Here is a 22043-nt window from a genome sequence, read left to right on the forward strand (position 1 = left end):
ACGCGAACTGATGCCATAAAAACTTTATTTTGCAAAATTTAGTCTACATCGAGTTTTTCCCGTTCAAAGTACTCTCCATTCATTGCTATACACTTATTCCATCATCTTTTTCACTCTTTAAAGCACCCTTAGAAGTCCTAGGTAGTTAGGCTTTTAGTTTTCCCGTGGTTTCTTGCTCTATTGTGTCCACATCTTCCCCGTGATGTCCCCTCATCACATTTTTGCATTTTGGGAATGGGAAAAAGTCGCAGGGGGCGAGATATGGCGAATAAGGAGGATGATCAAGGATGGTGATTGAATTTATTTTCTGAAACTGGCGAATAATCAATGCTGAATGTGCAGGTGCATTGTCTCATGGTGAAGGATCCATCCATCGCCTCGAGTCATATTTGGTCGCACACGACGCACACGATCTCTCAAACGCTTAAGAACTCTAAGGTAGAACTCAGCATTTACTGTTTGTCCTACAGGAAGACATTCATGATGAACAACACCTTCGACATCAAAGAAAACCAGGAACATGACTTTGATTTTCGATCGGCTTTTTCTTGATATTTTGGTTTTATTTAATACACTTGAAAATAGATTGTTTTCTTTAGAGCATTATCACCGTAAGCAGCTGTCAAAATTTCAGTAATTTCTTGATAACTTTTACCGCAATTATTCAAAAAACTTGATGTTGATTCGTTGCTTCGTGATTCCGTCAATTTCCTTTTTCGACAAAGAGTAAGAACAAAGACAACAGAATCAAACATAACTGGCACCGTACGCACAGACTGCTCATTGGGTCTCAGGCAACTAGCGCCGCTAATGAGCGGGGCTATAGTCCGAGTCATGGCCATCAGATTGCACCGGTTCGCGTATTTATTGGATAGACCTCGTCCACCATTCTCTCAAGAAACGCATACACCCACAAAATATACCCAACAGCAAAATCCTCAAACCTGCCCAAAACATTTTTCATCCCAAAACAAATCGCCCAAAATGCCCTATTTCAATAACCGCCTCTCCTGAAACTTCTGTCCCGCCTCCCAAGTGGGTGAATGCACCACCACCCTCTCCTTCCCTCCGTATGAATGATCACCGCTACTCCACTCAATATCCCACCGTCCTAAGTTATCCCATCCCTCCTCGTCCTGCTTCCCACTACCTATCCTTTGACCCATGATTTTTGTTTCCATGATTTGAACCCTCCGCAAACAGCGTAGAGATGAGAACACGCGAGATGGTGCACATACGGATACTTGTTTCTTTAACACCTCCCGGTTTAATATCGCCCACTAAAACTATCCAATAGCCGCCATACCCTTGTCCGTTCACTCTTTGTCCCTTACCTGCTTTCCTTCCACCAAAAAAGACATTCTGAAGATGACGGCCTGATCTTCGAAGCGTCAAAAATATTCGTGAGTGTCATCTTTGTGTTTCTATATTAATCACAATGCAACAATTTCTGAGAGTAAAAACCATTTGCCTTGACCGGGATGGTTTATATCCCGGTCAAGGCGAATGATTTTTACACTCAGAAATTATTGCATTGTAATACACATATAGCGTATGACTCCGTTATAAGTTACTGCCGCGGCATCTCCCCGTAGTTTCGTGGAATATCTATGTTTAGTCACGTTTTGAACCAGTTTTTACATATTTTTAAGACTTCGCTTTTGAGCAGTCGTTTTCAAAGATATTTCTAAAACTTTATTACACACAAACACACACACACACACACACACACACACACACATATATATATATACTACCTTGATCAAAAAGTTCCCGGAATAACCACCGTGTGGCGCTCCCATCGTTCCGATTTGAGTTCTGTTTTTTTTGTTAAATTGGTACATCTGTTGTTGATATTCCCTTTAAATCTTAGTGTCATAACTTGACATTTGCAAAAGTTACGTAGCCAAGAGTACATCTATCTCTGTGTGTGTTGGCGATTTTTTACAATTGCAGAAATGGATTTAAATTTGCAACAACGAACTTGTATTAAATTTTGCGCAAAAAACGGATTTAGTGGCGCACGGACGTTGGAAATGTTGGAAAAGTGTTTCGGCAACGATTCTCTAAAAAAAAACGGTCGTTTACCAGTGGCACGAGCGGTTCAGAAGTGGTCGTGAGTCAATCGAAGATGATGAACGCAGTGGCAGACCATCGACATCGAAAGTCGGTGAAAAAATTGATAAAGTAAAAGAAATGTTGGTCAATAACCGCAAATTAACCATCAGAGAAATAGCGGAGGACTTGAACATTGCCTATGGATCCGCCCAAGACATTGTGGTTAATGATTTGGGTTTCCGTCGTGTAGCAGCAAAGTTGGTGCCGAAAGACCTCAATTTCATGCAAAAAAAGAGACCGTGTTGACGTCGCAAAAGACATGATTTGCGAGGCTGAATCCGATCCCACATTCATCAAAAGGATCATTACTGGAGACGAGACGTGGGTTTATGAGTACGACACGCAATCCAGACATCAGGCAAGTGAATGGCGTTCACCAAATGAGCCGAGACCAAAAAAACCACGTCGTTTTCAGTCAAAAAAGAAGGCAATGCTGACGGTTTTCATGGATTACAACGGTGTAGTGCATCATGAATTTTTGCCAGAAGGCCAGACAGTAAACAAAGAGTATTATTTGGGCGTTATGAGACGTTTGCGTGAAGCAATTCGCCGAAAGAGACCAGAAATGTGGGCAGAAAACTCGTGGATTTTGCACCATGATAACGCACCGTCGCACAGTGCTTTCATTATTCGTAATTTTTTGACGAAAAATGCAACAAATACCATCCAACAGCCACCGAATTCACCTGATTTGGCTCCCTGTGACTTCTTTCTGTTCAATCGAGTTAAAAAACCATTACGGGGAACGCGTTTTAGCAGCCGAGAGGAAGTAATGGAAAAATCGCAGGAAGCACTGATGGACATACCGAAAACCGACCGTAACTTTTGCAAATGTCAAGTTATGACACTAAGATTTAAAGGGAATATCAACAACAGATGTACCAATTTAACAAAAAAAACAGAACTCAAATCGGAACGATGGGAGCGCCACACGGTGGTTATTCCGGGAACTTTTTGATCAAGGTAGTATATAGTGGGTCGTGGTAGTTCAGTGGGTAGAGCATTTGACTGCTGACCGGAGGGTCCCGGGTTCGATTCCCGGGCAAGGCACTCTGGGCACCTGCAGCTCCACCCAAGCTAAAGTGATTTTTCGGGCACCGGGTCTTCCTGGGAAACCATAACCGGCACAGGGCAAGGAACTGGCCCCCCTACCCTGATGTGTGAATTTTCACACGCCGTATAGGGCTTAGGACTGGGTGATCTCTACCATCACCTACTAAACCGACCTTCGGGTTGATTACTGCGTGAATGGTTTTTTATGGTATATATATATATATACCATACGATATATATATATATATATATATATATATATATATATATATATATATATATATATATATATATATATATTGTGGACGCAATCAAAAACACACAAAAAAGAAAAGGAACGCACTAAGTTTCGAATTTTCGGTTACCACAGCCACCTTCCTCAAGGAAGAGGGTTAGAACTGAGGGGAACACGCGGGCTGGAACGATGGATGGAAGGGGAAAGTGGGGAGAGGTTTCCGAAGGGAAGAGTTTGGAGGGTAAGCATTAGAAGGGAGATTGTGAGAAGGGTGCGAAAATATGGAAGGTGATGGGGGTGGAGGGAGGATGAAAATATGTACCGATCAGGGTAATTAATGCCTAATATTAATACCTGGGCAATTCCAGGAATTCAAGAGCCAGATGAAGGATTGCTCTATTGTTTTGAGTTTCACTGTAGGATCAGAGGGTGTGGGGGATGCTAACATGGATACACTACAGCATTTATCAAAGGGAGTGTTGAACACAAGAAGTACCAACTTTGCCCAGCCTTTTATATTGGACAGTGTACCACACCCCTTAATATAAGAATTAATAACCACCGGGCCTCATGCAAGAACTCTACCCTGATTGTAAGGTCCCAATCCCCAAACACGCCTACAAACACAACACTCCCTTTGATAAATGCGATATTTGAAACGTGAGTTGAACTATTGCGTTGATAGAAGAAACGAGAGTTATATTATTGCAAAGAGGGAGACTCAGAGGGTTATAGACAAGAGGAAACTGGAAGAGTAAAATATATTACTTTTTTTTTAAATGAGTCAAATGGTAGTTTTGATGGAGTTTAAAATTATTATGGAATGTAAATAGCTGGAAAAAACAATAAACCCTTTTTCATTATCAATGCTTTCAGCTTTCCTGCAATAATCTCCACTCCTTCACAATCTCTGGCATCCCACTGCCCTCCGTATCTACTTCACCTGTTGTATTTCCTGCCTTTTCTGAATTAATTCCAATAACCTTCTACATTTTGCTACTATTTCTAGCTCATCTTCATTTATATCAATAGTATCAATCCCTAGCAATAGTTCCCTCGTACACCTAACTGGGCACAGCTTTCAGTCACGGCAGCATTCACAAACTAAATGTGAGGCGAAAACTTAATTATCATTTTCGCAACACTGACTATTTATTTATTTAATGACTTTTTTTGGGGCCATATTGAGACTTAATAGTCCCTTCTTCCACCTAACCCTTACATATTACATTAAAGACAGGTACAAACACCGAAGCCCAAGGTGGAAGAAAACTCTCTAGAGACTTAGACACAATATCGGCAAGGAAATATAATGAGAAAGTAAAAGAGAGGTGTAATTTTGCTCTAGTTAGGCCGCGTTTGGAATATGTCGTAAGTATTTGAGATCCGTGGGAGAAAGTTTGGCAAAAACAATTGAATAAAGTCCAGAAAAATCCATTGGATCCATCAAACATTTTTACAATAAGAAGACGAGTGTGACAGGACTTTTAGGAGAATTAGGCTGGGAGTTGCTTCAGATGTGAAGAGAACAAGCGAGACTTGGGAGTTTTGGAAAGGTTAAGAACAAACGAGTTAAACAATGACACTAAAGGAATGTATCTCACCGAATGTCTCTGACAGCTTACCAAATCGTTCCGGACAACCGAAGTCCAAAATTGAAATCTAATAAAATGGAATAGAACGTTTGCTGAAAAATTTTAAGCCTAATAAGCCCACCGGGCCCGATTACATACCCATTCGCATATTTAAGAAATAAACGTCGGCAATTCCACCGTATCCAGAAATCATATTTAAGAAGTCACTAGCAGATTTCGGGTAAAAATTGGATTGGTGTGCATTCACCCCCTGCCACACACCCTGGCGGTGGCTTGCAGGGTACATTAATAAATAAATAAAATAAAGGAAAGATCGCCTGGGCGGGCCCGAACCCGCAACCTCTGATTTAGCAGGCGAGGACGTTAACCCGCCAGCTATCAAAGAACTAATGAATAGACTTCATGAGAAGACATAATATCATAGAATTTGGTACTGTAGCATATATTTTTTTCAATCCACATATAACATTAGTTTACAATCTCCGCCCTTTGAATTATGTAAAAAACTTCGGTCCCGAGCGCTTCGGATGTACGATCACGGCACATAATAAAAAAAGCACGAGGCGTTTTCGAAAGCTGGATGGAAGACTAAGCCTGGACTTCTTGGCACCTTTCATTTCTGAGTGGAGGCCCATGTCGAGGCTCGGCTGGTTCTTCGCCGCCCCTTCCCCTCACACCCCTTTAAAGCAATCACACCTACAACCGAGTCAACCACTTGCGCTCAATGTTGCAAATGACCTCGGCTGTTGGTCGTCATCCTTAATAAAGGCCCATTACAATGTACCGTAAGTGACTTGGCCAGTTTACCACAAGTTTCAGTGGATGAGTTGAGCCATCACAGGCGGCACTGCGTCGAGTGTCCCGTCGGAGATTCCAAACACGTGCTTCGATTTAACCTGACCGCAAGCAATCCGACACGTTAACCGAACTCCACAATGGGATACTATAAAAATTTCAGGTCCTATTGAGTCAGAACCTTCAGAAATAATTATGTGTTTTATGAAAACTCTTAGAAAATCCATCTAAATTAAAAATTCTAAATAAAGCACATAAATTATTCGCCACCCACAATGGCGTAAATCCATTTATTTGAAATAAATTTCCCATTTCACTCAGTCTTATGACAAGTTAAATCACAACCAGTGGTGACTTAAATTCAAGATTCAACAGCCTAAATACGTAATTCATTGATGAGTGAGGACTTCTAACAACTCCACCATTTCTAAGGAATAAGGCTTAAGAGACCCGAATTACGATGCAACACAAAAAACATTTTAACTTTCCGCAACTTCTGATAGACTCCCTGTTTTGATGCATTTGAACCAACCCCGATTATATTAATTGGTAATGGCTGATAGGGTTTTCTCATGCCATTACAATTAAAATAAGGGCCAATTAATGCTGCGGGAGAATACAGGAATACTTGGGACAGTAGATGGGAAAATATATTATTTCAATTTCATTCATCCATTGAGTATTGAACCCAACAGATCCATATTACGCTAACTCATCAAAATCTTTTCAAGGCCATGGATAAGAATCCCATATCCAATATAAATATTTTGTAAACTATTGACACAGTGGCTATAAGGAAGGGGACCACGTGTTTCATGTGACTACTTAAGACTTGCTTCCTCAACACAATATCCACAATATAAAAATCATTGCCGAGCATGTTTTGCAGATACCGGTGACGCTCAGATCAATTAGGACCGATATTGCATGGCCTGAACAACTGAAAAGAAAAATTTGCATTTGTGATAATTTTTGCATTATATCAGGCACCTTCATTTTTGCCAATTCAAGCATGAAAATCGTCTTTTCATTAATCATAACAACTAAATGCAGCCTGTAAAACTTTCACTCAGAATATCAACAGTATCAGTGGAATTGTTCTTTTTAATGCATCCCAGTGAATCTGGTACCAATAATGCTATTATATTTGTGCACCCACATGATTGCTTCTTTAGCCACTCTACAGCCAGTTTCTCCATTCGCCATTCATCAGAAAAGCTATAAATATTTTCCGTGTTTTAACCAAGTATACACTAAAAGCCTTTTATTGATTCCAATGGACTTCTACTTTAGTATGAGTTATCGCATTCAAAATGCTAGAAAAATTCTGAACGTCTTTCAGTAACATAGAAAAGTTCTATGAATGGGCCCCACTAATCAGACCAGAATTTTTAGAGGGCTTTTAAATATTACTGCAAAAATATACATATATAAAATATATAAAAATATAGATACATATTCAAATTTTTTAAACAGCATACACCTTAACTAGTTCACCGCCTGCAATTGACATAAAATGAAAAAATTAAAGAGAAAAGTAAGAACAATAGTAACATTTCAATCAACATGAATGCCATTAAACATTTTAATGCTGTTTATTGAAAACCTTGTCACAAATAATTGCGAAAACTCAGTCCTAACTACAAGCCAAAAATGAATGTTACACTCAATGCAATACATACACATAAATAATTCATATCAATTATCATCTCAATCAAAACCTCAGGACAAGATTTACAGCAAAATATACCACTAAAATCTAACTTACTACATAATAAAAAAAAGTAAATTAGTCGCTAATACATTATTGAAATGAAACACGAGAGTTCACTTCATCATTCTAATTCAAATTTTGCAACAATAAAAGTGCCAAGTGAAATAAATGAAACCCTATAATCAGTCTTACTCCATTTAATTTCTAAAATCAATCTTTTATTAGTTAAGTTTATGATTTGGTTTCATTGTGTACAAGTCTGATTTGAGGGACTAGATATGTTCCATTTGCTAAAAATTCTCAGAGTCATTCACACATTTATTTTGTTCAACAAATCCATCCTTCTGCTCAACTGAAAAATGATATCTCAACACGAGAAGTACCCTTCCAGTTTACACAGCTGAAACTCCAAGGTCAAGCAGGCCTGTCCCTTGTATAAACTGCAGATTCACACCTTTAACTATCAACATTTTGGCTTTATAATTTTTGATATTTTCTATAATTTAGAATATATATAACAATTTTATAACATATAAACAAAATATGAACATTCCAACTCCTCCTCATATCCCTCGTAACACTGACTACGGGGGAGCAGGCAAATATCTTAACAACGATTTGTCACTTCCACTAGAATTGGCTTTCAAAACACCTCTAGTGTCAGCAACAGCAAATCTTCTTGCAACATTAAAACAATAGGAAGAATATAATCAACTAATTACATAAGTATTTGATGAAGTTAAGTACTCAAAAACAATTCGGATTACAATAATTGGTTACCTTCAGATCAATAAATGTGCAATAATGAAATGGAATAAGACAACTGAAGAAATTCATGGGGAAATGGCCTTCATTATTCCGTAAACAAGCATGGTGGTAAATATATGAAGTGAATAGGAGGAAAAACGTATAAAAAAAGGAACGAATAATCATAAAAAAGCACTTAAATTAAGCCACTAATTACAAGCTAAAATTAATTCACTGGTGTGATCCATCAAATATAATATACTAGGGGGAGACAGCAGTTCAGGAATAATGCAGTGGACTACTGACTAGAGGGCCCGGGTTTGATTCCCAGACACACCTTTCTGGGCCCCCTCAGATACTCCCAGGCTGCATTTATTTTAAGGTACTATCACATCCTGGAAAACTATAGGCGGCACAGGGAAAGAATCTGGCCATCCTTAATACCCTGATGTTTGTGAATTTCACATGCTGTCAGGCTTAGTATTGGGTGAACTCTACTGACACCCGACCAAACTAACCTTCTGGTTGATTAGTGTGTTTATAAAATATTACTATGACCACTATATGAGAGATGTTCTTAATGCCAAGCATGTTAAAGCACTATTTAGTATTTTAAAATACCTACGCATAACACAAATTGTGAAAATAGTCTTCTGCACTTGAGCAGAGCATACACGTAAAATGTGTTAAATGCAGGAATACATGAAGCGAAGAACATGATCATTTCAATGAACTTGAAGCAAAAATTCCAGAAAGACGCCACAAAAGTTATCCTTCCATTTCTACGATGGCAAGGTTTTTCGTTTTTCAAATCAACCTTTTTAAGTTTTACACTTTGAAGATTGATGCATCTGTTTATCTTTCATGTTTTTGTGACAAAGAGTAATGACCTCTTTTGGAAAGAAGGTTAAAGTGCGGAAATAAGACTGGTGGGTCGCATAGGTTTCGGAGTAATGCTTTGGGAGTAATGGTTTTGGAGTAATAATGGCAATGGATGTCAACATTATATTACCCGAGGATATTTGGTTGACAGGTTATGTCCTTTCAAAGATTACACACATCTGACATTCTTCGCCATTAAAAATTTGTAAGTACTTAGTACTTTTTTCCAACAAATTAGGAAAATCCATTTTCAACAACAATTTAAGAAATTTTACTCAATGTGAGTAGCTAATAATTCCATGCCTTAATCAATAAATACTGAGACTACTGTCTCATTAGATACGAAATTTGAAGAGATTATCTCTACAAGCAGCATGATAAGGACAACCTGAACTGGGAAATACTCATTTTTCACATCCAATAAATTTATTTTTTTAGACAACTGTGACATTAAAAAGTAACAAGAACTCATACTGAGGTCAAAACTATTTTTACAAATTACATGCCTACTTATGCAATGCTTATAATTAACCTATTTACAGAGTAGTGGAAAAAATTCTCAGGAGTTACCACAAAATATGACTTCACGGCTTTTTTATCAAACAAACATTAAGTACACTCTCACAAATGCCATCAAATAAAAACATCCCGATCACATAACATTAATGAATACCTAAACATTATAAATTATTAATTGAAATGGATTTATAAAGAAATGATGCATGGATTTCAATGAGATAAATATACAAAATGGTAACTTGAATCATGAATTATGAACTATAGACAGCAATAAAATATTAATACCATAAAAATTTAGAAATTACATAAAATGACTCAGTATTAAATACTACCGCATTGGCACAATAAAACTAAGATTTTCAAAACCCATATGCTTAATTCATAAAGTGATAATTAATGAATTAATCAACACTTTGGAAATTTCACTTGCTTTCAGTACATATTTTATGTTTTAAAAAAAATCAGGCGAGTAAAACTCCTGTGGGAGCAAAGCTTTTCATCCAATGAGTTTTTTAATCTATATTTGTTTAAAAAAGAGAAAAATAAGTCCAACCCATGATTGGGCGCAAGACAAGGAGAAAAAAATAAGTTACCCTATGGTATTTTTCAATTAGGTGAGCCTACCAAGGAAATTTTTATACAAACTGTAGAAATATGATACCCTGGATGAAAAAAACCAAACGACGAGCCATAAGGGCTCTTCTCATACGAGACAGAAGATGAGGTGAATCGAGAGAGATTTATTATATATCAAGCAGGGTAGGCTTGGTTTCCTTGGCACACTTGATGACAGACTGGATGAGTTTCACAAAGCCAGTGTCCTTAGGTTTCTCAAGTCCACGCAGGAGACGATTTTTCATGACAGCCACGAATTCCCTGTTGCTCAATTGGCCATCCACTGTCAAGGCAAGAAGAGATCTAGATTAGTCCAACGCAAAGGCCTTGAGACCTAATTCCGAACTGCAGGCACATTTCTATCCATTCAAAAATTCATACTATATCCTCCTCTTTTGCTATTTTATGGGTAGAATTCTCCTAAGAGTAAAAATCATATATTATCCTTATGTCAATATTATCCATGCATAATTAAAAATACCAATTCATATTAAAAATCCTAGTCTATTTCATGACCACTTCGTATGACAGGGACATGATACTGTCTGCAAGTAAAAAAATATACATGATTCAGCCTCAAGCATAAATCAATACTGTGAAATCATATCACATCTTGTTATTAATGTTAATGCTTCACTCATCATACTGATGGATCACACTAAATATTATGAATGAGGAATTCATAAAGTACACACCTACATCAATTGTGCATGTTACACAATCCAAGAACTTCTGAAGAGTATCAGAGAGAAACAAATATTATTTTTAGTAGGGACTCCTTTACGAACAATTACCTCCTCAAACATTATGAACAAATGTTATGCATTTTACATCTCCTAAATAATGTAAATTAACGAGTGTCCACTTGAAACTCTGATTTAGTTCACTAATCATTTAGCTCATAATATATCTTATTTACAAGGATTTATTTCATTCTCCCACAAAATAATCCTTTATTGCTGTCACCATATTAAACATATTACAGGGCTACACTTTTAGTTACTTGGTGCTTCCATTAGGTTAGGTACGTATATAGTGACATAACCTCTGCACCTATATAATGATTAGACATGAAATGAGTAAGCACACTCAACCAATAAGCCATCATGGGTCTTAAACAGTAGCACTTTGAAGGATAAAAGGGTCTTTTATTGGGTAAGGTATTAAATGATTAAGAAACTTTCCAATGAATTGGGTGAATAAGGCAAAAAATGCATCTCTGACTACTAGAATGAGAGAGGGCAGCAGCCCTTACACCCACAAATTAAAATCGAGAAAAAAGTCATAACAGCAACACTCGTTTAAATACAAGCAATAAAAACAAGTACTTGAACAGTGTAATACTAGCCTATCCAAAACAACAGGAAACAACCTCATTTCACATTATTCAAAAGAGCAGCAGATCATCCACTCCTTTATTAAACAATGACTTTCCACCAGAAGAAAATACCACAAAGAGGCAGCAATGCAAGGGTGGAAGTAAAAAAGCACTTCATTAAAGCACAGAGCACAGTATTTGGAGCATAATACTCTAGGGTAGGTAGTGTTCAAATAATGGAGAGGTTCTATTAAGGATAGGATAAGAAAGAACACTATTGAAAACTCCAAAAACAAGTGAAGCTATCCTTATCATACACATTTTGGGTTACAATGATCAGATGAAGATAGTAATTTTCACAAAAGACAACGGAGGAAAACCCCTGAAATGATACATGGAACAGATGATGGCAAAATAAAAGAAAATAAATAGTTTTGAGACAAGAAGACGAGACAATTAATCATTAGAAGAACCGAGTGAAAAGCAGCATTATCCAAATCTAAGAATTATCAATGACAATGATGATCCACATTCCACCTTTTTAGACACAATGGCATAGAAGAGCAGAAATCCAAGAAACCCTTAAGATTATTACTCACTGATTCATCCTACATTTATAAAGCTTTTGCCATTGGCTCAATGTAATTATTCTGGCCCTTCTTATTTAAAATAATTTGCACAGTTGTATACAATTTATTAGTAATGATGCAACAATTATTTTCTTAGAAAATGCCATTGAAATATGTGAGACATGGTTTTTCCCAGCGCACAATTGTGATGAAACCTTTGTGGATATTCTACTGATTAGGGTGTCCACCGCTGATGTTACAGTGACAAAGTTAGCCATTGAAACATTAGTAGCTGACAACATGACCTGGAGGAAAACCAACAAAAATTTCATTGCTATGGAAATTGTACAGTGCAGGAAGGATATGCGGTTTTAGCTACCTACTTTTCTATTCTTAACAAAAAGGTCTACCTAGATTCTGCAGACCTGCTCTTCCTCATCCATGCACATGATTTTTCTTATACTACAATGACTGATCCATTCTAATTCCTACGGATCCTCTTACCCTTTTTCTGAGGCAAGCAGTGCCAAACCACCACTGAGTCACCTCTGCAATTCTAATTTTTGTATGACATTTCATCATCACTACTTGTAAACAAACCAAATAATTGCTTGCAGCAGCTCAGGCTGAACCCATAATTATTCATAGTGTTCATTTAACAATTGAGCCATCACATACGTATAACATAAATACGTAACATAAACATAAAAAAAGCTCAGGAAATCATTGAATTGACAAAAATTATTAGTCACCAAGAAGCACTTGCAAGAAATTTTGATAAATTTCTTACCAAAAGTTTACTTCACATATGAGCAAGAAAACCACTAGGATAATTCTAATAAAACTAAAATAATTTTATTTCGATTCAATCAATAATAATTCACGGTTGGGAGTAATGAATGACATGGCCCAAACTACGTTAATCTCAAAAAAGTCATGAGACAAAGTAGTAGAAATTTTTTATGAAATACACACTTTTCTGAAGACTTCTGGAAACTCAACTATGTTCCTCAATTCAGCTGTTGAAGGTCATCATCAGCTGATGATGTAGAAATGCTAACCTGTCAGATTTTGGCACTTCAATACATGAACAGCCTTAACTTCACCATTTGCAGTTTAGAAATTACTTTGATCATGGTTCAATCCCATTGTTGCTACATTTTAGCTACTCAAACATGAATTTTTTATGTCTGGATTTGGTGAATGCAAATTATAATGGTTGAAGTAAACTTAATAACAAAAAGAGGGAAGTTGCCAATATTGACAGTCTAAGCAAAATGGAGGCATAGAAGACAGCCTCCCATGGTGGATGAAGAAGAATTAGAAGGTTACATTAGTCCAACAAACACAATGAATGCAATGGTGTTCAAGGTGGCCGCATAGGTATTTCTCCACCTAGCACTGAGAGGGGGAGGGAGGTGGCAAGGAGTGCTTAATCAGGCTTTTGGTGGTTTTTATCTCCCGGGGATGCATTGCTCTCTTTGCCAGCAGATTCAATTAACAGCAAATAAATTTACAATTTTAATTTATCCAAATTAGCGATATTCGGAGGAGAAACTAAAATAGAGAATATGCCACAGTCAATATCTTTTACTTAAATTATGAAATCCATATATTTTAGAGGTTAACAGTAAGAATCATAAAGGCATAATCTTAGCATTGCAGTGTCGCCTCCCAATGCCAAGATTCAATCCTCATCATACAAAAGGTGTCTGGAGAAGAGGGGGAGGCCCCCACACCACTAGGAACATCATTTTGTGAGAGGACGAGGGGTGAGGGAGTGCAGGCAGGAAGGTTGAAAAAAGGTGGACATGAAAATGGTGATAAGAACATTTGTGCATTTAAATACAGAAAAAATAAGTTCATAAAATGTAAACAGAAATCGTGGTATTTTCAAAGTTAGTTTACATTTAGTTTTTCAATTTCATCACCCAGTGATAATATTTTGTAGTAGATTATGAAAACAAAGATGACTGCTTAAAGCTCCAGCTCAGGGTTTTATGAAGAAGTAACAGTTTCGAGGTACAGAAAACTCTTTATTATCCATGCTAATGCATACAGGATGAAGCACAGATAATATCGGAATGTATTTTCCTCAGAAAGCTTAACTATTCATACGAGGGATGTCCAGAAAGTAACCTCCGTTTTTGTGCTGCATGAGAATTAGTGGTGGGATACGAATGGTCGCTATATTGACGCAAACAATAGTTCAGTACACCTCGAGCTGTTGTAGTGGTTGGAAGGTCGAGCCGCATGTTGTTTGTTTACAATAGTGAGTCAAAATGAACAACACAATTGTAATTCCTGCCAAATGGTCTGTCCAGAAAATGACCTCCTTTATACAAGATATGTAGTATCCTAACTTTTCAGTCGTGTTTCCATGCAACAGAGTCCTAGTAATCTGTGGAAAACTTACTAAAGATTCCAGTTATCGCAAAACAATTTTCACAAACTTTTTCATCAATTTTCAGTTGCAGTTCATTGTTCACCACAGGCTATCATGGAGATTTGGATTCACTCTTAAATGAATGACAACACTGATGCACAACTCTTGTCACTCATCACATATGGCCCAGTACAGAGCAATAATTTTCCGAATGAATTTCAGCAGTTTTGAAGTTTTTTATCAATAAAAACATTATCGCGGAACGAACTTCAAATTTGGTGGGAACTTCACTTGCATTGTTCATTTGGACTTACTACTGTAAACAAATGACAGGTGGTGCAACCTTCCCACCACTGCAGTTCGAGGCGTACAACCATACCGAGTGCATCAATACTAGTTCTCACGGTACACAAAAACGAAGGTTACTCTCTGGATTACCCTCGTATTATCAGGAAGAAAACAATTACTGTCAAAGGACGGATATTGAAAAAGGATTGCCAAAGTGTATTCATATTTGTGATATGATACTGATTTAAATAATGCAGTGCATATAGTTAATGACTAATTTGTTGAATAGTAAAACTATGTAGTTCCTCTTGCCTTAAGGGAGAATATGGAATTCTTAGGGTTAACAAATGTGAGGGAAACAATAATGGTAATGTACGAATAGCACAAAAATTAAAACAAAAAAATGCTATGGACTACTTTGGATTTTGTGAAATTAAAACTTTTAAGAAAGCCGAGGTATTTCAAACCAAATTTAAAAAAAGTATAATGAAGTTTCAGAGAATTTAATTATCTTTACGAATGTAATTTTATTCAAATTTTGAGTTGCTGGGAAGAGAGAGTAAAAGAACGGAAAAACCATAAAACGGACAATCCCACACAGGGATGTCAAGAGTTTACCGCAATAGCATTGCAAGAAAACTGGTAACAAGTAGCAATCAGTTCAACCCATACGTAATGAACACACAAGAATGGCCACTTAATCAATTATTTCAAATATTATACATGTTTAAAATCAATGATCATGAATATTCATTTTCTTTTTAAAGGCCGAGATTGCAACTTTCAACTTTTCTGCTTAGTTTGATGATTCAAAACATGCCAGCGAGAAAGTCATTTATACCCCAAAACTTCATTGCTATTCCCATAAGTTTTTCAAATACATGATTTTTGTATTTCTAGGAATGCAGTTTATGGTATCCACATAAATAAAACATTAGGTAGTCACTGTAAATATATTTTTTAGTGAATATCAAAATTTATAATCAACTTCAGGCATTCCCAGGATGAATAACACAAGTTTTAAGTGCAACATGGTGGAAATCCTCCATGTTGAAAGAAGACACTTTGCTTTTCCATATATTTTTATTATGACCTAGGTTTCGCTACAGCGTAACATCATCAAATCCTAGCAAAACCTAGGTCATAATAAATATATTCTACATGGAAAAGCAAAGTGTCTTCCATCATCATTCACAGGATGCTACATATTTGCCATACCGAAGTAGATTAAAAGTCCAAACAAAAATGTAACTCTCGTGAAAATTGCTGGCACTATCTGTGAAGTCCTGTGATGTAAGTAATTGATGTGAGAGAGGTTGAAGATTTAGAGAACAATATTTGAGAATATATTGGACCTAAGATTATGAATAAAATAATTCCTCCAGTAAAAAGGACGTTGGCAAATGTTAAAGACTTCAACTAAGCATTCACTTCCCTCTTGAAGAATCCCACTGCAACACAAGAGAAGCAAAACCGAACAAAAAACCGAACACATAATAAAACTCAAAAGTTTCCTTAGCATCAACACACTGATAGGAAAAACTTATGAAGTGATCAAATAGTAGCAAGATAACAGAATATGGCTTCTTTTTTCTGATGGTTTCCTGTGGATATCATTTGGATTAGCAGAAGGCATTTCTAACTTGAATATGTACTGAAATTCACCAAGCCCCACTATGCTCAAATAATTATTAAAGGATTCACAAACTACAGTTATGGTTTTAGGTTTGCCTCGTGCATTGTCTGATTCAGTATCATTCAATGATTTTTCATGCATCAAAGCTGTATGCATAGCAGGAAAGTAGAAGTAATTGCTAGCCAGAAATTTCTCAATACTGATCCCTTCAGGAATTATGCCAGGATTAATTAAAAACAAAAGCAGTAATAGTGATATTCTGAAGAAAACGAACGTCAAGACAAATTGATTCAATGCTAAAAAAAGACAAAAAATTGTGTAATATTCTTGAATGCCACCAACACAAATGCCTTGAGATATTGCGATAGCTTCCATGATGTACCACATAATAAAAAAATTGAAGGATAGGATTTGTAGGCTATACACTAACACATTTCACCTTTAGCCCCATCATTAACCCGCACTGATAAAAGTAATTGCAATTAGCACAATATGATGAAAATACCAAACAAACAAAATTGGCACACAGACAGCAAATCCCTTAAGCACACTGCTCCAAAAATATTCCCCAAGATGAAATCAAAAATTTTAGGTCGCATAAAAGTAAGAAAAAATAACCAAGGGGGCAGAAAATATGGTCAAAATGTAGGTATGAAAACAAAATTCACAGCAAAATTAGGATTTTTCAGTCATGAAATTTCACAACAAATTGGTTATTCTATTATTAAATTGCCACCATGATATATACTACAAATTGGACAGAGTTGGACATTTTGAAGAATTTTGAATCATTCGAATTCAATAAAAATTTTTCTGAAGTGTAATAATATTTTCCTTGGACCAGTAACCTCCCAACCAAACTGCCATTATTTCAAATAACTAATTGGCTCCATTCCTACTGAACCCCTTTAACGAGAATTCCAAATGTCCTAATTGATAATTAACAGATGTCACAACAGAAGCCCCTAGCACCTATTTTATCTTTGCTATACATTGAAAATGTGTTCCCTAAAACTTCTTAAAGTGAAAAATATAATTGATGCAATACTTTATAACAGTCTTTGAGTAAGATGTTAGTTGGCAGGCCTGATTATAAAGAGATCAAGCAATGAAATTTGTTACATAAAAGGAAGCAAATATGTAACTAATTGTGGTGTACAGAGGTAGCCTGATATAACATGCATGGCATATAAGGAGAATATTGGTATTACAAGTATTACCCACCATCTATTACCCAACAATTTGCAAGCAAAATAAATATGTAATAATGACACCTTCATAGCACACACAGTCATAGTTCAATATCACAAGAGATTCAATGTCTACATGTAAATGGATATCACCAAATTCTACATCTTTATTTCATGGCCAAGAGCACAAATTAATGCCTCATCATTCTCTGGACAATGGGCCACCAAAAGGTGGCGGATGGATTAGCAAACGTAGACTGCAGGTAATTTTGAGCCGGAAATATTTGGTCTGTGCAAGACATTTGCGAACTGGTGCAATCTGGTGGCCATGACTATAGCCCTGCCCACTAGTTGCCTGAGACCCAATGAGCCGTCTGCACTAGGCAGATTGTCGAGCTGTGCGTATGGTGCCAGTTAAGTTAGTTTCTGTTGTCCTTGTTTTCACTGTTTGTTGGAAATGGAAATTGACGAAATCACAGAGCAACTAATGGGCATCAAGTTTTTTGGCGAAGTGCAGTAAAACTTATCAAGAAATTACTGAAATATTGACGGCCGTTTACGGTGATAATGCTCAGAAGAAAACATCCATTTTCAAGTGGAGTAAGTGTTTTAAAGATGGCTGACAAGACGCCAAGGATGATGCAAGGCTGGGACGACCTTCAACCACCTGTGTTGATGACAATATCGACCATTTACGTTCCCTTGTCCTTAACAATTGCCAAAAAACTGTCCAAATGACAACTGATAAACTGAATTTAGGAAAATCAACAGTGCACACTATTTTAACTGAGCATGATGGATGGACCCTTCACCAAAACAATGCACCATTGCATTGTTTTGGTGAAGGATGCAATCAGCATTGATTTTTTGCCAGTTTCCAGAAAAAAATTCAATCACCATCCTTGATCATCCTCCTTATTCACCAGATCTCGCCCCCTGCGACTTTTTCCTATTCCCAAAATACAAAAATGTAATGAGGGGACATGACTGGGAAGATGTATATATATGTATAATGTGATATTGTATGCCTGCACGAAAACACCTTCACTGATCAGAAATAGGGACGTTCACAAGTACGACACCAGGGGCAAGGAAAATCTTCATAATGGCCATTGCAGAGTAGCAGTACTAAAAAAAACCCCAGAAGTTTCAGGAAGACTACTGTTTAATCGGCTTCCTGAAGAGTTAAAACGAATACTCCCCCAAGAAAATAAATTCAAAAAAATGTTAAAACATTTCTTTTTAAATAATGTTTTTTATAGCGTCCAAGAGTACACAGAAAGAGCCAATGTAGGAAATTCAACTTTTTTAAATCCTTAATACTCATATATGTCATGTACATTATTATTCCTAAGAACCTGTATACAATTGATGTAATTGAATTTTTGACGAAGCCCATACAATTATGTATTGTTCTATGGCGAATAAAACTATCTATCTATCTATCTATCTATGTGGACACAATAAAGCAAGAAACGACGGGAAAACTAAAAGCCTAACTATGGAGGCCTTACAAGGGTGCTTTAAACAGTGGAAAAGAAGATGAAATAAGTGCATAGCAACGAATGGAAAGTACCTTGAAGGGGACAAAATCGATGTAGACTAAATTTTGCAAAATAAAGGGTTTATGGCCTCAGTTCGCGTATTTATTGGACAGAGTAGTATAACTACAAATTCAGCACTACACATGAGTTATCCCTCAAAACCATATTTAATGAGTCTTTCCAGAGTAAAAAAATCAATGTTAGCAATGAAATAATAAATAATTCTAGTCTTTGCATTAATAGACTACATTCTTATCCCATCATGAGATGTAATGTTTAATATCTCAACCAATCAGATGCTGTGTTTGCGATATCAAACCAGTGTAGCCACTGAAAGCAACTGCTTAAAATTCATGCACATATTGTTACAATGAGACAATGCATCCTACGGACACCCTCCAAATTCATAAAAAAGTTTGATAATTTATTTGTTCAGTTTCCCATTTGGTAACCTTATACTTGGGTCGATATAGGCTTGTATTGATGGCTATTCTGAAAAGGCAAAAAGGAATTAGTTACAGCAAGAACTCATTTAAATGAGTAATTTTGTAGCTCTATGTATATCAAGCTTCAATGGTGAATTTTAAGAAAAAGGGGATCCTTTAGGAAAAACTTTCACCTCAAAGTGATTGTTTTTCCGAGAAGAAAGTAAGAAAATTAAGGTTTGGGATGTACATTAGGGAGCATCTTACTACTCAGCATCAAGTCAGCAAGCCAAGCATATTGCACATAAAATGATAACAAATATGATGTTAATGGAAGGGCATACTGGGAAGAGCTGACCAAAAGACCCCAGGCTCAATCTGGATCATGAGGAATGGATCATGGGAGCACAACATGGGGAATTCTCAGGGTAAATTCAAATAAACTGTGGGAGATGCCAAGGCAGTAACTTTTAACGGAGTCATCTGCTTACTCAGATAACACTTCGAAATGGTTGTAGTGTAATTTTCAGAGATTTGCACTTCCCTGGCAAACCAAAGGAAAAGAACTGGGCTGAGCCCGTCATTTCACATGCCAATGGGCTCGGTTCGATGTAAACTCTACCCTAAATTAGCACACTAGCATTCAGGTTAATCATGGTGGAATTTTGGATACGATAATTAGGGCCCCACAGAACAAAAATGGTGAAAAAAGATTCAAAATGACCACAGACAATAAAAACCCCATTCTATTTACTTACTATTTTCATCAAAGATGGTGAAGACCACATCAATGACATGATCGCTAAGGTCCACGTGTGCTACTGTTTTCGCCACATGCTTCAAAGTGCCTGCGACAAAAGAAAATCTTGATTGAATTCATGATTATCTTAATGAACAGCCACTGACATATAACTAACCCATTAATGGCTGATGACCATTGATAACCCACCTATTCCATTTGAAACCACAATGAGGGCAATAAAGAAACTTTACACTTCCACAATAAAGATTTAATATTTCACGACCATGGTTTCGACCATGGCTGCCCATCATCACCAGGTAACATACATCAACATTTTTCCAACTTATATCATCTGGCTCCAAGAGTAAGGCTCCAAGGTAAGGTAGGGGGAGTGAGAGAGATGAGAAGGGGTAAGTTGAGTTTAGGTGCAGCAACCTACTAGTGGTCTAGGGGAGGGGGAGGGTATGTATTGTAAGGTTACTGGCTCAAATTTGTGAAAGTTTATTTTAAGTAAATGATCATTAAATGAAGAACACAATGTAACACTCCACCGTTCTTAGAAACAGCAACGGAAAAAAACAAACACATTGTGTCCTACATTTAATTAGGGGGGTGTTTGTCTACAATGGTTTGACCTTTATTAAGGGATGGTTGATGATCACTGCCTTGGTGGGGGTGGAGTTAGTGCGGAAAAATATTGGAGTCTTTTAAGAATTTTAGGAGGGGGGAATGGTGAAAAAAAATATTGATTTGTGTCACCTGATGATATTGCGCAGCATCGAAACCATGGTCGTGAAATACTAAATCTTTATTGTGGAAGTGTAGAGTTCCTTTCCTACCCTCATCATGGAAGAATTCCACAAAGTTAAACCTGAAACTGTTATGAACCCATAATGTTTTAAAAAAGGAAAGAATAATTACAAAAAGGTACAGAGGTTGTTGATAAAAAGCAGCATTTATGACACATTCATTTTTTATTACATTACCAGCTGGGGAATATACTGTAATACCTGTGCAAATTTTGTAAGCTACATTTCCCAGGATTGGGTTTCTGATATTAATGGAAAATCAATCAAAGTAGACGGAGCCTCAATTAGAATACTGAATGAAATACCTCATAAGCAATATGCATGAACTGAACTCAAAGTCTAACTGATGCTAATACACACAAGACAAAACTTTAGCATGACATTAAAATGATGTGTGCCGAAGGATTGTTGCCACCTTATATGCATAATAAGGGCAACTGTAGAAGCTTTATTTGCATTTAGCATACCCGACTTGAGCAAACCTTACAGAGCTATTATGGTCATGAATTTTTGGAAGTGAATTTATGCATCAATCAGTCATGAATTTTTGGAAGTGACTTTATGTGAAATATTGATGTGTTTATGAAATTCATGACTATTCTTAAAATATGCAGAAATACACAAATTTTTCTAGTTGTAATAAAATTTTTTTTAAAAATTACAGGTTTTATCACATTTTTAAGTGCATTTCAATTTCTTTGCTCATCTGAATTTAAATGTAATGCTGACAACATGGGGAAATCAACCTGTTAAGGTAGGTTTTTGGATGGACACAACTACCAAATAAATATTTTGTAGCTCCTAATAAAACAAAAAATCCAGCAACCTAGTCTACATCAGGTCTCTCTTCAGCTCTTGAGTAC

General features: G+C 36.6%; 1 protein-coding gene across 6 annotated transcripts in view; it reads right to left on the reverse strand.

The window, feature by feature from the left end:
* Positions 1–7372: 7372 nt before the first annotated feature.
* The window catches only part of MICU1 (Mitochondrial calcium uptake 1), a 125240-nt gene continuing 110569 nt past the window's right edge, over positions 7373–22043 (reverse strand). For all 6 annotated transcript variants that reach the window (XM_071599368.1, XM_071599366.1, XM_071599365.1 and 3 more), the window contains 2 exons: positions 20388–20477; positions 7373–10556 (listed from right to left, as the gene is read on the reverse strand). In XM_071599368.1, coding sequence (XP_071455469.1) covers positions 10402–10556; positions 20388–20477 — 245 coding nt within the window. In that variant the 3' untranslated portion in view covers positions 7373–10401. The remainder of the gene's footprint in view (positions 10557–20387; positions 20478–22043) is intronic.

This window comes from Hetaerina americana, unplaced genomic scaffold (genome assembly GCF_022747635.1).
Source record: "Hetaerina americana unplaced genomic scaffold, ioHetAmer1.1.p SCAF_11, whole genome shotgun sequence".
Taxonomy (NCBI): domain Eukaryota; kingdom Metazoa; phylum Arthropoda; class Insecta; order Odonata; family Calopterygidae; genus Hetaerina; species Hetaerina americana.